The following is a 17,805-nucleotide window of genomic DNA, read 5'->3' on the forward strand; positions in this document are numbered from 1 at the left end:
ATTCCTTGAAGGTACAGGTGGCAGCTCTTGCCTGCTTTTGAGGTTGAGTAAATGGTGGATACTTGTAGGCTCATCCAAATGTATCCCAGTTTTTAAAGGGAGTGAAGCATCTTCGGCTCCTGTGCGGTTGCCGGTGCCCTTGTGGAACTTCAGTCTGGTTCTGGATTTCTTAGTGGGTTCCACCTTTCCGCTGCTACCTAGCCTCTCCTTGAAGTTACTTACCTTAAAGACAGTTTTTCCTGGTGGCAATCTATTCAGCGTGTCGGGTGTCCGAAATACAGGCTCATTCTTGGCACAAACTGTTCATGTGTGTGACTCCGGGTGCGGTACATCTTTGGACTGTTCCAACCTTTTGCCAAAAGTAGTTTCAGAATTTCACTTGAATCAATCTATTTCCCTGCCAACACTGGACTGGGTTAGAGATGGTGAGTGGTATCGTTTCTTGCAAGCGTTAGATGCCAATCAGCATCTGATGCAGTACTTAGAGGTTACTAGAACTTTCAGAAAGTCTGACTAGCTGTTTGTACCCCATGGTGGAGGTAAAAGGCTGTTTGTACCCCATGGTGGAGGTAAAAGGTGAGCCGTTTAGACAGGTAATGATTGCCCGCTGGATTAAGGGAGGTTATCATGGTCATGTATGTGAATGCCGTATGTGGATGCCGAGATGGCTTTGCCTAAACTGGTTAAGGCGGGCAGCAAGTTGATAGCTGTAGTTCACTTCGCCTGGAACTTTGATTTTGATTATAGGTTTCCTGGGTTGACAACATGCCTCCCAAACACAAGAGGAAAGTTTGGGTGTTTCCCTTGGTACCCTCTCTCCCCCCCAGGCAGCGAACCATCCGTGAACTTGCTACAACCTACATGTTGGGAGCAGTGATCCCCGCTGACAGACTTTGAAGAGGAGCGTCCAATTTGTCTGGGGCGATATCTCTAAGCCCCTCGGCCTTAAGGACACGGTTGGCATTTTCTCCTTCCCTCCCTCCAGACTCTGTGCTTGCAGGCCCGACTTTGATTAGTGCAGGACCAACTACTGAGGGAGCTGCCGTGGAGGGTGTGGTCGGGCATTCAACTTTGATGGCAGTGAGTGTGGACCTGGAGGCTGCTATTGTTGCTCCCTGCCTTGATCATTAGAACATAAGAACATAAGAAATTGCCGTGCTGGGTTAGACCAAGGGTCCATCAAGCCCAGCATCCTGTTTCCAACAGAGGCCAAACCAGGCCACAAGAACCTGGCAAATATCCAAACACTAAGAAGATCCCATGCTACTGATGCAATTAATAGCAGTGGCTATTCCCTAAGTAAACTTGATTAATAGCCGTTTATGGACTTCTCCTCCAAGAACCCATCCAAATCTTTTTTGAACCCAGCTACACTAACTGCACTAACCACATCCTCTGGCAACAAATTCCAGAGCTTCACTGTGCGTTGAGTGAAAAATAATTTTCTCCGATTAGTCTTAAATGTGCTACTTGCTAACTTCATGGAATACCCCCTAGTCCTTCTATTATTCGAAAGTGTAAATAACCGAGTCACATCTACTCGTTCTAGACCTCTCATGATCTTAAAGACCTCTATCATATCCCCCCTCAGCCGACTCTTCTCCAAGCTGAACAGCCCTAACCTCTTCAGCCTTTCCTCATAGGGGAGCTGTTCCATCCCCTTTATCATTTTGGTTGCCCTTCTCTGTACCTTTTCCATCGCAACTATATCTTTTTGTGATGCGGCGACCAGAATTGTACACAGTATTCAAGGTGCGGTTTCACCATGGAGCGATATAGAGGCATTATGACATTTTCCATTTTATTAACCATTCCCTTCCTAATAATTCCTAACATTCTGTTTGCTTTTTTGACTGCTGCAGCACACTGAGCTGACGATTTTAAAGTATTATCCACTAGAGATGTGAATCGTGTGCCCGATCGTCTTAATGATCGGGTTCGGCTACAGGGGGGGAAAAATCTGATAGTGGGTGATGTGAATCGGAATTGGTTCCGATTCACATCGTTATTTTTTTTTTTAGTGAGGCCCGACCCTTTAAAATTAACCCCTTACCTTCCCCCACCCTCTTGAACCCCCCCCCCCCCAAAGCTTTTTACGAGTACCTGGTGGTCCAGTGGGGGCGCGGGGACTGATCTCCCGCTCTCGGTCCATCGGCGCCATTTTGGCTGCCACTCAAAAATGGCGCCGATGGCCCGATAAAAAAAAAACCCGCCCGACCCTTTAAAAATGACCCCTTAGCTTCCCCCACCCTCCCAAGCCCCCCAAAACATTTTAAATTTTACCTGGTGGTCTAGTGGTGGTCCCGGGAGTGATCTCCCGTTCTCGAGCCATCGGCTGCCACTCATAAAGATGGCGCTGATGGCCCTTTGCCCTTACCATGTGACAGGATATCCGTGCCATTGGCCGGCTCCTGTCACATGGTAGGAGCACTGGATGGCCAGCGCCATCTTTACGATGGCAGTCGCCATCTTTAAATATGGCGGTGGCCATCTTTAAAGATGGCGCCGGCCAGCCAGTGCTCCTACCATGTGACAGGGGCCGGCCAATGGCACGGATACCCTGTCATATGGTAAGGGCAAAGGGCCGTCGGCGCCATCTTTATGAGTGGCAGCCGACGGCCTGAGAACGGGAGATCGCTCCCGGGACCACCACTAGACCACCAGGTAATTTTAAAATGTTTTGGGGGGATCAGGAGGGTGGGGGAAGCTAAGGGGTCATTTTTAAAGGGTCGGGTGGGTTTTTATGTTTATCGGGCCATCGGCGCCATTTTTGAGTGGCAGCCAAAATGGCGCCGATGGACCAAGAGCGGGAGATCAGTCCCCGCACCCCCACTGGACCACCAGGTACTCGTATAAAGCTTTGGGGGGGGGTTCGGGAGGGTGGGGGAAGGTAAGGGATTCGTTTTATAGGGTCGGGGTGGGTTTAGGGTTTTTTTTGCTGTGCCGGTTTTCCCCGCCCTCCCCCGATTTACGATTTTTCACGATAAATCGGGGGAATTTCTATTGTATCGCGACTCTTAATGATTTTTGACGATTTAAAATATATCTGACGATTGTTTTAAATCGTCAAAAAACGATTCACATCCCTGTTATCCACTATGATGCCTAGATCTTTTCCCTGGGTGGTAGCTCCTAATATGGAACCTAACATCGTGTAACTACAGCAAGGGTTATTTTTCCCTATATGCAACACCTTGCACTTGTCCACATTAAATTTCATCTGCCATTTGGATGCCCAATCTTCCAGTCTTGCAAGGTCCTCCTGTAATGTATCACAGTTCGCTTGTAATTTAACTATTCTAAATAATTTTGTATCATCCGCAAATTTGATAACCTCACTTGTCGTATTCCTTTCCAGATCATTTATATATATATTGAAAAGCACCGGTCCAAGTACAGATCCTTGAGGCACTCCACTGTTTACCCTTTTCCACTGAGAAAATTGACCATTTAATCCTACTCTCTGTTTCCTGTCTTTTAACCAGTTTGTAATCCACGAAAGGACATCGCCTCCTATTCCATGACTTTTTAGTTTTCGTAGAAGCCTCTCATGAGGGACTTTGTCAAACGCCTTCTGAAAATCCAAATACACTTAATCTACTGGTTCACCTTTATCCACATGTTTATTAACCCCTTCAAAAAAATGAAGCAGATTTGTTAGGCAAGACTTCCTTTGGGTAAATTCATGTTGACTGTGTTCCATTAAACCATGTCTTTCTATATGCTCTACGATTTTGATCTTTAGAATAGTTTCCACTATTTTTCCCGGCACTGAAGTCAGGCTCACTGGTCTTTAGTTACCTGGATCGCCCCTGGAGCCTTTTTTAAATATTGGGGTTATATTGGCCACCCTCCAGTCTTCAGGTACAATGGATGATTTTAATGTTAGGTTACAAATTTTAGCTAATAGATCAGAAATTTCATTTTTTAGTTCCTTCAGTACCCTAGAATGCATTCCATCCGGTCCAGGTGATTTGCTACTCTTTAGTTTGTCAATCTGGCCTACTACATCTTCCATGTTCACAGTGATTTCGTTCAGTTCGTCTGACTCATCACTCCTGAAAACCATCTCCGGAACTGGTATCTCCCCAACATCCTCATTAGTAAACATGGAAGCAAAGAATTCATTTAGTCTTTCTGCAATAGCCTTATCTTCCGTAACAGCCCCTTTAACCCCTCGGTCATCTAATGGTCCAACCGACTCCCTCACAGGTTTCTTGCTTCGGATATATTTTTAAAAGTTTTTATTATGAGTTTTTGCCTCTATGGCCAACTTCATTTCATATTCTCTCTTCGCCTGTCTTATCAATGTTTTACACTTAACTTGACAATGCTTATGTTTTATCCTATTTTCTTCAGATGGATCCTTCTTCCAATTTTTGAAGGATGTTTTTTTGGCTAAAATAGCCTCTTTCACCTCACCTTTTAACCATGATGGTAATCGTTTTGCCTTCTTTCCACCTTTCTTAATGTGTGGAATACATATGGACTGCGCCTCTAGGATTGTATTTTTAAACAATGTCCAAGCCTGTTGAACACGTTTAACCTTTGCAGCTGCCCCTTTCATTTTTTTTTCTAACTATTTTCCTCATTTTATCAGTTTCCCTTTTGAAGTTTAGTGTTAGAGCTGCAGATTTACTTATTGTCCCCTTCCAGTTATTAGTTTAAATTTTATCATGTTATGATCACTGTTGCCAAGTGGCCCCACCACTGTTACCTCTCTCATCAGATCCTGCATTCCACTAAGAATTAAATCTAAAATAGCTCCCTCTCTTGTTGGTTCCTGAACCAATTGCTCCATGAAGCAATCATTTATTACATCCAGGAACTTTATGTCTTTATTTACCCAGTCAATATTAAGAACATAAGAAATTGCCATGCTGGGTCAGACCAAGGGTCCATCAAGCCCAGCATCCTGTTTCCAACAGAGACCAAAACCAGGCCACAAGAACCTGGCAATTACCCAAACACTAAGAAGAACCCATGCTACTGATGCAATTAATAGCAGTGGCTATTCCCTAAGGGCCGGATTTTAAATACCCTGCGCCTACGCACCTATTTTGCATAGGCCGCCGGCGCGCGCAAGTCCCGGGGCTTCGTAAAAGGGGCGTGTCTGGGGGCGGGACCGGGGGCGGGACACCAGCCCGGGGGCATGGTCAAGGCCTCCGGACCAGCCCCTGGGTCGGGTGATGGCGCGCCAGCAGCTCGCTGGCGCTCGCAGATTTACATCTGCTTTTAGCAGGCGTAAATCTGCCAACAAAGGTGGGGAGGGTTTTAGATAGGGCCGGGGGGGCGGGTTGGGAAGGGAGGGGAAGGTGCGGTGGGGGGTGGAAAGAAAGTTCCCTCCGAGGCCGCTCCGATTTCAGAGTGGCCTTGGAGGGAACAGGCAGCGCGCGCCGGGCTCGGCGTGCGCAAGTTGCACAAATGTGCACCCCCTTGCGCGCGCCAACCCTGGATTTTATAAGATACGCACGGCTACACACGTATCTTATAAAATCCAGCGTACTTTTGTTCGCGCTCACGTAAAATTATAAAATCTACCCGTAAGTATAATTGATTAATAGCCATTAATGGACTTCTCCAAGAACTTATCTAAACCTTTTTTGAACCCAGCTACACTAACTGCACTAACCACATCCTCTGGCAACAAATTCCAGAGCTTTATTGTGCATTGAGTAAAAAAGAATTTTCTCCGATTAGTCTTAAACGTGCTACTTGCTAACTTCATGGAATGCCCCCTTCTATTATTCAAAAGTGTAAATAACCGAGTCACATCTACTCGTTCAAGACCTCTCATGATCTTAAAGACAATGGGGTAATTGAAATCTCCCATTATTATTGCACTGCCAAATTGGTTAGCTTCCCTGATTTCTCTTAGCATTTCGTCATCTGTCTGATCATTTTGTCCAGTTGGACAGTAGTATACTCCTATCACTATACTCTTACCCAACACACATGGGATTTCTACCCATATAGATTCTACTGAGCATGTAGTTGATCCTCCCTATCATTGCGATATAATTTGTACCCTGATATAGCACTGTCCCATTGGTTATCCTTCCACCAAGTTTCTGTGATGCCAATTATGTCAATTTGCTGTTATACACTCTAACTCTCCCATCTTACTTCTTATTTATTTATTTGAAGCTTTTTTTATACCGGCATTCATGACAGAGTCATCATGTCGGTTTACAGAAAAATTGGAGAACAATAACCTTAAATACGTTAACATAGTAAAGAAGTAAAAAAGTTACAATAAAACAGGGGTGAGCAAACTGGGGGAAGAAGAAGACAGAGCATAGGTAACTTGAAACATAACGCCAGTTATTTGGAGAGTTCTGCGAGTTCTAGAAATATTCATGTTGGTGTATCAGGGCCTTTGTTCTGGTAATCAGTAAATTTATGTAAAGGCTTGTTGAAATAACCAAGTCTTAAGCCTTTTTCTAAAAGTCAGTAGGCATGGTTCTTGTCTAAGTTCAGTGGGAATGATATTCCAAATGGTTGGACCCGCTGTAGAGAAGGCCCGTTCTCTTGTGGTTATGTGGTGAGTCACTTTGGTTGGAGGGGCGTGTAGGGTTCCTCTGTAGGCCTCTCTGATCGGTCTTGATGAGATGTGTAGTCTGAGTGGGAGTTGAAGGTTAAGAGGTGCTTGGTTGTGGATGGTTTTGTGGATAATTGTAAGGGACTTGTGTAGAATTCGGAAATGAATAGGTAGCCAGTGAAGGTTTTTTAGGATTGGGGTGATGTGGTCTCTTCTGCCCGAGTTTGTCAGGATTCTGGCCGCTGCATTTTGAAGCATTTGAAGTGGTTTGGTTGATGAGGTGGGTAGACCTAGCAGAATGGAATTGCAGTAGTCTATCTTGGAGAATAGGACAGCTTGGAGGACCATTCTGAAGTCTTGAAAATGAAGAAGAGGTTTAATTCTTTTTAGTATTTGCAGTTTATGGAAGCCGTTCTTGGTTGTGTTGTTAATGAATGTTTTTAGATTCAGATGGTTATCGATTAAAACTCCCAAGTCTCTAGTTTGAGTGACGAAGTTATTTTTGAGTGACTTTTGAGGAGTGTTGCTGTCTTCAGGTAAGATGAGGAGGATTTCAGTTTTGGCTGTATTGAGTATAAGGTTTAGGCTAGAGAGGAGGAGGTTGATCTCTTGGAGGCAATTTTCCCAGTATTTGAGTATTTTTGTAATAGATTCTGTTACTGGGATCACGATTTGTACGTCGTCAACGTATAAGAAGTGATTTAGTTTTAGGTTGGTTAGCAGTTGGCACAGAGGTAGTAGGTATATATTGAAAAGAGTGGGGTCAAGGATGAGCCCTAAGGAACTCCTTGGGAGGAGTTGATGCGAGGAGACTCTTTGTTGTGGATTCGGACTTTGAAGCCTCTGTTACTAAGGAAAGATTTGAACCAACTAAAGGCCGTTCCTGTTATTCCGATGTCTGCTAGAAGGTCGAGGAGGATGGAGTGGTTTACAGTGTCTGGACTTGCGCTGTGCAGTTTTCTTTTTGTCCTAATTCTCCTGAAATATTGCCAAGCTAACTGATAAGGAAAGCTACTACTTATGTCAAGACAACTCTGAAATGGTAGGATGTCTTGTGGCTTATTCACTACCCCTTATCGCCATTTTATACAGACCTTCTCTTTCACATGTGTGTGACCACTAACTTTGTACTTCTAAATAAAACACATTTTGTTGGACATCCAGGATAATAACCAAAAATAAATAGTCATATACCTATTAATTCAGGTAAGAAGAAAACATTACAGTGAAAATAGATAAGAACGTGGGCCCCCAAAAGCTAAAAGAGCATATGTATCCCATAAGGTCTATAAAACTTATGTCCAGTTTATACTATGTCTATAATCCATTACTTAACAAATTATTTTTACCATAAGCTAATCTGGGCAGATGCCAAGTGTTTTCAGCTCTCAATTTTCTCTGTGCTGCAAATTCTGTATCAAGATTTAACTCCCTAACGGTCTGCTGGCACTAAGTGGTATTATGACTAAGGTTTTGCCTCCATCTTGTACTCTGACTTTGAAGTGCTCAGGCTTCAAGTGAGGAAGGGAGGGCTGGAGGGGACTCTGGGCTGTGAAGTATTCCAGGCTGCTTCTAGTAAAAGATTGGAAGTATGGGAGGTGAAGGAAGGGCTATGAAGGAAAGAAGAGTGGGGGGCTAAGTAACAACCGAGAAGTCCTGTAATTTCTTCTTTATGCTTTAAGCAGTACTGTGTCACCATTATCTTTTCTGGCAAAATATTCAGTATTTTCCAACAAGCTATGTGCTAACCTTGTAACTTGTTCTCTCTCTAATATCCTCTTCTTCCATTTCACTAACTTCTGATCATAGTAGGGGAAAGGGGGCTGTGAAACGAGAAATGTAACAAAGTGAAATTAACTACAAAGCTGCATGCTTTAACTGTAATTCATTATAAACAAATCATAACTTTTTTCCTTTTCTTAAGAGACTAAATTAACTCTTCACTTGCTCCATCGAGATGACTTCTGCAAAACTGTCCCATACTACTTCACACAACCTCATCATCCAGAAAATGAGTCCTTGTGGGCAATACTTTGAAATCCTCAGCTCAGTCTGCTGCAGTTGTGGAAGAAAAGTAAATTGAATGTTAGGATTTATTTGGAAAGGAATGGAAAATACAACTGAGACTATCATAATGCCTCTGTATTGATCTATGGTGCCTCTGTACCTTCAGTATTACCTGCAGTCCTGGTTGCTCCAACTCAAAAAGGACAGCAGAACTAGAAAAGGTACAGACAAGGGCAAGATCAATGTAAAAGGGGATGGAATGGCTCTTGTAAGAAGAAAGGATAAACAGGTCAGGGCTCTTCGGCTTGGAAAGGAGATGAACGAGGAGATATGATAGAGGTTTATAAATGTTTATTTCATACATGATTAATTACATATCGTACAATTATAAACCTATGCAATGTACAGTAAAATGACTAACTGCAGTAAAATTCAAACAATATAGTAAAACAAAACTCAGAATGAAAAATACATATTAAAATAAACACAAGTAAAAGCAAAGCATCTGGAAAATATGAATGCGGCAGCTATAGATAAGTGATTTTTCTTGCACATAAAACTTTTAATAAATATTTTGTTTGTGATGACATGATTTTATGAACTATGCATGGGACTGGTAAATGATGAAATCAGATGCTATTACGCCAGCAATTGATGGCAAAATATGCACATGATATGATACCATTAGTTTTATCTTAATATGAGACAGCTGCTAGGATTAGTTGTTCCTTTATTGTTTATGTGTGTATCAAGGTGGAACAGCATTTAGACTTCTTAGTGTTTTTAGTAGTTACAAATTAAACATACACAATAAAACATAAAATATGAATAAAACGGGAAAAACAACATAACCTTAAAAGATCTAACAAAAATAAATAGTAACCTAATAAGAAGGGCAAACAAATAAAAAAAAATTAACACAAAGGCAGAATTAACAGCAAAAAGATAAATATCATCACTCAATCTGATTTTGGCCTTCTAAAACAACAGTAACATATGAAGTCTAACTTAGGGCTAGATTCATCAAACTATTGCATGCGATAGGAAGAGGGGCGTGTTTTATGGTAATAGTGCACATTGTGATAAATAGGTTATCTTAACACTTTGCATAGGTATTACCGCAAAGTGCATTAACTTTTCGCACTTTGCGGTAATACCACAATTATTGCATTTCCTACCTGCAACCACTGGGGGGGGAGAGAGAGCCTATCTATAAGGCCCTTGTAGTAGGTAGCTATTTAAATCATTATAGGAGGCCCACCTAATAACTCGAGGTGAGGTTTAGGTAGTAGTGTAGGGGTTAGGGGCCACTTTGACATGCAGAGTGAGACGTACGAAAAGAACAGTACACTCTTGTGAAGATTTGATGTCCTTCGGAGTGATGAGATTTGTACAATGTTCTCTGGAGCCATGGTGCTTTTCTCATGCGTTAAGGCGTTTTTTGCATGCGAAAACGCCATAACGTGAATTGGAAAATAACCCCCTCAAATAGATGAGAAGGCTTGCAGAAAAATCATGAGTGAAGTAGAAAGGGCTGGTTGTTTACCCTTCCAGGTAATACTAAAACAAGGGGATTCCATGAAATAACCAGCGGATTTAAAACAAATCATAAAAAGTAGTTTTTCACTCAGCACACAATCAAGCTGTGGAATTTGTTCCCAGAGGATGTGGTCAAGGCAACTAGCATAGAAGAGTTTAAAAAAGGTTTGGACAAATTCATGAAGAAAAAAAAAACAACCCATAAACAGTTTTTGGGAAAGCTATTGCTTAACCCTTGAGGCAGGGAATCCCAAACCTGTCCTGTGGATCCCACAGCCAGTCGGGTTGTCAGGATATCCTCAATGAATATGCATGAGATACATTTGCATACCTATCCATGGTATGCAAATGTATCTCATGCAAATTATTATTTATTAGGATTATCCTGAAAACCCTAGTGGTTGGTAGCCCTCAAGGACTGGAGTCGCTCACCACTGGCCTACCAGCTGCTTGGGACTGAACTGTCCCCTGTCAAAGACAAGATTCTGGGCTCCATGGCTCTTGATGTGACCTAATAGGGCCTATCTTATATCTTTATGTTTTCAAGAAAGAAGTATATTAGCAAAAAGTGATTATTTAAAGCAAATAAGGACAAATAATATATACAGTTCAACACCTCTAAAGGATGGGAGCAGCATGTGCTTTACAGTAATCAGGACTTCCCCGGGTTTATTCCACTCCTTCCAGAGGAGGGGATCCAGTAATAGCAGCCAGCACTTTCCAATACAACTGGAATCAGCTTCTCCATCTGCTGGACTCAAGAAGTCTTAACCACCACTGGCTTTCCAGGCTTGCTGCTCACACTAAAGTGTCAGATCTTGATAAAGTTGTTATTATGGCGCCAATCTCTGTTAGTATTTTTTTTTGGGGGGGGGGGGGGGGTTGGTAACCTATCTAGGAGAAGAAAGGAGAAAAACAAAATTCTTGAATGTTAAGAATAAAGCAGTTCCTGTTCTGGAAAGAGGGCAGCAGAGTAAGCCATTTTGTTTCTATCATCTTGTTCACAGTTACTGCACCTTCAGAAGTTTTAGATCCCAGTTTATAGCCAGTGAATAGGTTTCTAATCATTTTTCTCTTGTGCAAAAAATGGGAGAGCATTCTCTGCTTTGGTGTCATGGTTTGTTAAATATTTAAATTATCAGTACCCTATATATTGTCAATTAGGTCTTTGGTTTGTTAATTTGTATGGGGGATCAATACTTTGGGTTCCCATTAGAACAGAAATTATACAAACAATAGGGAAACTGCCCTCCAAGAAAGGACTTCGTTGGTCTCAATGTCTAGCAAAATTGAGTGCAAGAAAAATCTTCAGTTTGGTAGCGTAAACAGAAAATTATTATTAAAGGTTAACAATAGTAACAAAATAGACTCATTTTTTTTGTAACATATATATATATATAATTTATTTTATGATTGTTTAAACATTATTCAATTGAGAATAGTTTTGTCTTGCAGCCTAGCATGATATTCCAAGTTAATAACCATGAGTCTTAAAAAATTTGGCTCGAGCAACAACATCATTGGCGTAATCATGGTGTGAGGTATTTTTATCTATTTCAGAATAACTCTTGATATGTAAAGGGCCAGCATTGAAAGCAGCTATTCCACCTGAAAGGGAAAAAAAAGTATAGAGAAAAATAGTTGCTACTTTTATCACTTTTCTTATTATTCTGCATTTTCCTTGAATATGATCTAACACATCTCTAGCAATGAAAAAAGCTGCCATGTAACGACATATATTGCAGTTGTTTATTTAGGATAGCAGCATAGAGAAATAATTTAATTTAAACATTGCTTTCCACCTTTCAAGATCCAAACTCCATCATCAAAGGTTACATTCTAAAACCATAGAAGATATTGATAGTTAAGAACCATTTAATGTATCGTACTTGTACCTGCCTACTATATTACCATAAATCCTACTTCAGCTCTACTCCCCTCCCTCTTTTGCCTTATAGAAACCTAGAAAACAATCTAAACCTTCTGCCTGTAATATCTGTGCAAATGCATTGTTGACACCCGGCATTCATGTAATTGGATAATAATTGTTTATTATGTGTAGAAAGTTCATAGACCAAAACCACTTATCTATAGTGAATAAGGTATTTTTGTATGGCTTGGGTATGCACAGGCCCTATAGTATAGCATATACACAAGTTCTTTAAATATGCAATTTAGTACCTGCTTTTTCAAATTGTATACCCAAAGTAGGGTAAAAAAAAAGACATAAAATTATATACCACCAATGAATTAAAATAACAACATAATGAAAAAACCCATGTAACTTAAAAAAAAACCCCAAATAACAAATTATACATTTTTTAAGGAACAAAAATAAATAAATAGTAGTCTGAGCATTATCATAAAAGTGGCAGTATAATTACAAGACTCCTTCACTAAAAGTTTCATGTTTACACCCAAAGTTGGTTAGCTTGAGGGACAGTCGGAGGTCCATTGAATCTAGCCTTTCTTAAATTGTCTTGCAGCTACTTATGGAGCCTGTTAACTAAAAGTTTTCTCCCATTGTGTGTCACTGGGGGAAACGTGCTTGGTAAATAGAGCCCTCTGATGGTTATGTAGGGGAAAGTGAAAAGCGCTGTTCGGTTCTGCAGCAGGGAAACAAATTCCCAGCCCTAAATCTGGTAACTGGTTTGTCTCTGGATCATCGCTATACCCTGGAGCCTAACCACATCTTATCACTATCCTCTTCCCCACCACCACCACCATTTTTGGCTACTAAAAAAATCCCTTCCTGTGAAGCTGATAAAATCTATTTCCCCTTAACTATATTGGATGCCCCCTTGTTTTATTTGTTGCCCTGCGACAAAAAGATTGCATGTGAGATCCTTGTAGTGTCTTTTTGAGACGCATATTCATGCTAAAGTAGCCTGAAGAGACAGGACAACTAGAAACAACAGTATAAGGAGCACTGATGTTTCAAAGGGGAAAGAAAAGCTGAATAGGCATTGGCTAGGGACTGTAAAGAAGGATGGAGCAGGAAGCCCAAGGCTGCTGGGAAATGCAGTTTGGTGAGCTTTGGCAGAGGACCGATTAAGGTAAAAATAGCAGCCACGGAAAGCTGTGTTAATAATTGGGAGAGCCGGCAGAGACAAATTATAAAGCTGCTAGTTTTAGTCAGTGTGGTTAAAAGAGAGAATGAAAGAGGAAGACAGCCAGAATCAGACGGGGAGCCCAGAGGGAAAAGGCTTACCTGAACCCAACCTTCGATTAAGGTTTAAATTACATCCTGAATATTACATCCTCCAAACTGGACACATTCCATAAACAAAGAGCACTTATGATTGACTCGGTGACGAGACTAACGCTGCGACAATTCTTACGCCGCTTATGTAACCCATCAGATAACGATCGAATGCTGTAACCCTCGATGATGACAATGCTTACATGTAAACTAATCCTGCAATGATCGTATGTAACCCGTCCGAGAACGAACGAACCCTGTAACCCGTTATATCCATGATTTGCATATGTAATACACCTGATTCAGCTCGAATCTTGTAAACTGTTGTGATGGCGATACCGAATGACTGTATATAAAAGTCGACAAATAAATAAATAAATAAATCTGCAAATGCTGGGAAATAAATGCCAAGGGGGCGACCTGTGACTATATTTTATCAAAGGAGCAGTCAATAAATAAGGCGAGCTTAAACTGTTTTGGAGCTATACTTAAATTCACCCTATTTATTGACCCCTCCCCCCTCATAGTATATTGCCCCTCCAGTATTTATTCCTTAGGTAACTAGCCCCAGTTTGAACAACTTTGTAGCAGATGTAAGCATTTGTATGCTATTTTTGGTAGCTTACGTAAGAACATAAGAAATTGCCATGCTGGGTCAGATCAAGGGTCCATCAAGCCTGGAAATAAGCACCAGCTGGATGCATTAAAAGAGGGGGCGGAAGGAAGGACAAAAACTGACTTCTTTATAATGTGTTAGATCTTCATCACGGCACATCTGGTACACAGAGTTCAGTGTTCAGCATTAATCATCAAAAAGGAGGTCTGACCCAGCACGGCAATTTTCTTATGTTCTTATGTACAAGGGCCACTACTTTGCTGAGATGGTGCTAAATGCCTGAAATAGAAAACCACAGAGGTAGAGGTAATCAACACCATGACAGAATTCAAGCATGTTTGGGACTGATTTTGAGGACAGTGATAGGAACAAGGTGATGTCTTGCCCTCCAGAGCAGATGCAAGGGGAGAGTAAGCAAGTTTACTTTTAGGGAATATCCACTGCTATTAATTGCATCAGTAGCATGGGATCTTCTTGGTGTTTGGGTACTTGCCAGGTTCTTGTGGCCTGGTTTGGCCTCTGTTGGAAACAGGATGCTGGGCTTGATGGACCCTTGGTCTGACCCAGCATGGCAATTACTTATGTTCTTATGAGGAGAAAATGTGCAGATAAATGAAGCATAAGTTAATGATACTATAGACCATAGGGCAACCAAATAAAAACTAGCAGAATAAAATGTCCAAGAATCCAATTGGGTCAATGCCAGCAGATTTGTGGTGCCCCCTTACCACCCAGCAAGGCCATGGAGTCAAAGGTGGCCAAAGGGTAATAGCCTTGCTAGTTTTGGCAGGTAGTTAGATTACTACAAAGAAGGTGAGAGGGCTTGAGTGTTGAATTAAGTATGGGAACTTATCTACCCAAAATGTAGAGAACCAAAGGGGTAGATTTTCAAATAGCGCGAATTGGCCTACTTTTGCTGGCGCATCAGGCGCAAGAAAAAGTAAGCTGGATTTTAGTAGATACGCGCGGAGCCGCGCGTATCTGCTAAAAACCTGGATCGGCGCGCGCAAGGCTATTGATTTTGTATAGCCAGTGTGCGCCGAGCCGCGCAGCCTACCCCCGTTCCCTCCGAGGCCGCTCCGAAATCGGAGCGGCCTCGGAGGGAACTTCCTTTTGCCCTCCCCTCACCTTCCCCTCCCTTCCCCTACCTAACCCACCCACCCGGCCCTGTCTAAGCCCCCCCCTTACCTTTGTCGGGGGATTTACGCCTCCCGGAGGGAGGCATAAATCCCCGCGCGCCAGCGGGCCTCTTGCGCGCCGGGACGCGACCTGGGGGCGGGTACGTAGGGTGCGGCCACGCCCCCGGACCTCCCCGGGCCGTAGCCACGCCCCCATACCCGCCCCCAAAACGCTGCCGACACGCCCCCTAAACGCCGCGACGACCGGGCCCGCCCCCGACACGCCCCCCTCTGAGAACCCCGGGACTTACGCGAGTCCCGGGGCTCTGCGCGCGCCGGTAGGCCTATGTAAAATAGGCTCACCGGCGCGCAGGGCCCTGCTCGCCTAAATCCGCCCGGATTTGGGCGGATTTAGGCGAGCAGGGCTCTGAAAATCCGCCCCAAAGAGTAAGATGATAAAAAATGACTTTGATAAGGCCCAATATCCTACAAGTGGTCAAGCTTCTATGACTGCCAGTTGGAGATATATCCTTAGTAGTGACCAGAAAAAATGGGCATACTATTGGGCTAATTGGTATTTATCTGCTGTCTCTTACTAGCTTTTCCTCCTGGACACATATATCCAGGGTCAGTTCTATAATGAGGCAGGGTGAGGTGGCCACTCAAGTGGCAAGATTTTGAGGCAGCAAAATTTCCCTCTGAAACCTTTCTGCCACAGCTACCTCACACTTCAGGCTCAAAACTGCACACGCAGGAAAAACTGCACTGCTGGCGGCATGGAGCAATGACATGCTGATGGGGTTTCCACTCCCCGCCAGCAAAAGAAAGGTCCCAATGGCGGCGCAGAACTGTGATGTGCTAGCAGGGTTTCCACTCCCTAGCAGCAAAAGGACAATCCGGCTGAAGAAGAGTCCCTGCGGTGCCTTCGGCATTTCTCTTGCAACCAGCAGCAGAAAATGGCCTGTGGTGCAGCTAGCATTTCCCCTATAGTCAGCGGCTGAAGAGGCCCTGCTGTGCAGCCAGAGAAAAGGTCCAAAATGTGTGTGTGAAAGAGACTAGCCCTGTGAGAGTGAATGCCGATGTATTAGAAAGACTTTCAGGCCAATACAGTAAAGCGCGGCCGCGGTTACCCTGTTTCTAACCCGCTTTGGACGCACGATTTGGACGCATAAGGCGAACCCGCGATTCAGTATCCGGTTTTACGCGTCCTTACCGCTTGCTGCCGTCGCATGTATATGATATGTTAATGATTGATTTAGCTATTCCCTCCGATACAGTAACGAGCGCCCAGATTATCGCCTTTTTAATCAGCTTATTTGCCGCGTCTTTAACCTGCATATTTACCGCCTACCCTGACCCTGGCGTTAGTGTGGTGTTCAGTCAGCTTCCCGCTGCCTTGAGCGCCCAGCTGAAGCTCAGCAGCAGTTTTCTGAATCTGAATCTGTTCTGTCGCGCTGCAGTTTATGCCACCGCTCATTGGCTCCGGCCGAAGAGTCATCACTAACTACTGGTTGAGTTGCCCGCAGCAAAGAAAAAAAAGCAGCACCACATGCCAGCAACAAAGAGGACTGCTAGAACTTAGCTGCCCAGTCCCAAACCAACCCAATCCACAGAAAAAAATGCTTCTCGCACAAGGGGGAAAAAAGTAACCCAACCTGGCACCACCGCGCTTAACCTCAGAGTACTTCGGTTCCGTAGGGTTTAGTTTCTGTATGGAGGAACGGACACCGTTTCCGGGGGCTCCTCTGGCCTTCTCGTGGGTCTGGGGCTCCTTGTCGCCGCTGACTTGCAGTGGCCACGAGCTCCTGTATCAGGCCCTATCCCTACACACCCTACGCCGCGACCTCGGATGTCCAGCCGGGCGCTCATGTCGCGGCGTGCGTTCATGGACCTTCCCTCTGCCTTGAGCGCCCGGCTGGACGTCAGAGGTCGCTGTGTGCGTTCATGGACCTTCCCGCTGCTCAGAGATACGTTTGATCATTGTTTTTAATGCTATTATTAGCTAATAATCACTTATGAAACATTTCTGTGAAACAACTCAGAAATTGCCAAGTAAACTGATTGTCAGGGGAAGCTCTTCAATACGTTTCCTGTTCCCAGGCTCACTTCCCGCAAACTCCTACCTGAGCAGAAGCCCCTGCAGACACGTCTTGCGCTGTTTTCCCCTGAGCGCCCGGCTGGACGTCCGAGGTCACGGCGTGCGTTCATGGACCTTCCCGCTGCCTTGAGCGCCCGGCTGGACATCCAAGCCGTGACCTCGGACGTCCCAGCTTGGATGTCCAGCCGGGCGCTCAAGGCAGCGGGATGGTCCATGAACGCACGCCGCGACCTGACCGGCTACGACAGCAAGCCCTGCAGCAACCGGAACAGCGGCATCAGCATGGGCTACGACCAGTGGCACGTCAGCCCACGCTCCAGCTACTCGGACTCGCGCTACGGGGCCCCGGGCAACCCTGAGGCTGACGGCGCCAGCCCGCTGCGGGCCAGTCCCTGGAACTGGAGAAGGAGCTGCACATGAAGAGAGTATTTCGGTGAGTAACTAGTGTGTGTGGTACTTGCTTCAGTGCGGACAGACGTTCATGGGCCTTCCCCCTGCCTTGAGCGCCCAGCTGGGCGTCCAAGCCACAACCTCGGACGTCCGGCTTGGATGTCCAGCCGGCCGCTCAAGGCAGCGGGGTCTGTAGGAATGAACCATCCACTTACCTGGTGGAATGACATTTCAAATGACAGGTACCAGCGCACCCTGGATACTGTACAGGCGCTGTATACCGCTGTATACAGT

At 44.1% G+C, this 17,805-nt stretch overlaps 1 protein-coding gene across 3 annotated transcripts in view; it reads right to left on the minus strand.

The window, feature by feature from the left end:
* Positions 1-11,561: 11,561 nt before the first annotated feature.
* Positions 11,562-17,805, minus strand: part of LOC115093090 (lysozyme g-like) — a 100,680-nt gene continuing 94,436 nt past the window's right edge. For 2 of the 3 annotated variants that reach the window (XM_029604778.1, XM_029604777.1), the window contains one exon: positions 11,562-11,695. In XM_029604778.1, the coding sequence (XP_029460638.1) occupies positions 11,562-11,695 (134 nt within the window). The remainder of the gene's footprint in view (positions 11,696-17,805) is intronic. The other variant, XM_029604779.1, reaches the window with a different exon arrangement.

The sequence above is a fragment of the Rhinatrema bivittatum genome, chromosome 5 (assembly GCF_901001135.1).
Source record: "Rhinatrema bivittatum chromosome 5, aRhiBiv1.1, whole genome shotgun sequence".
Taxonomy (NCBI): domain Eukaryota; kingdom Metazoa; phylum Chordata; class Amphibia; order Gymnophiona; family Rhinatrematidae; genus Rhinatrema; species Rhinatrema bivittatum.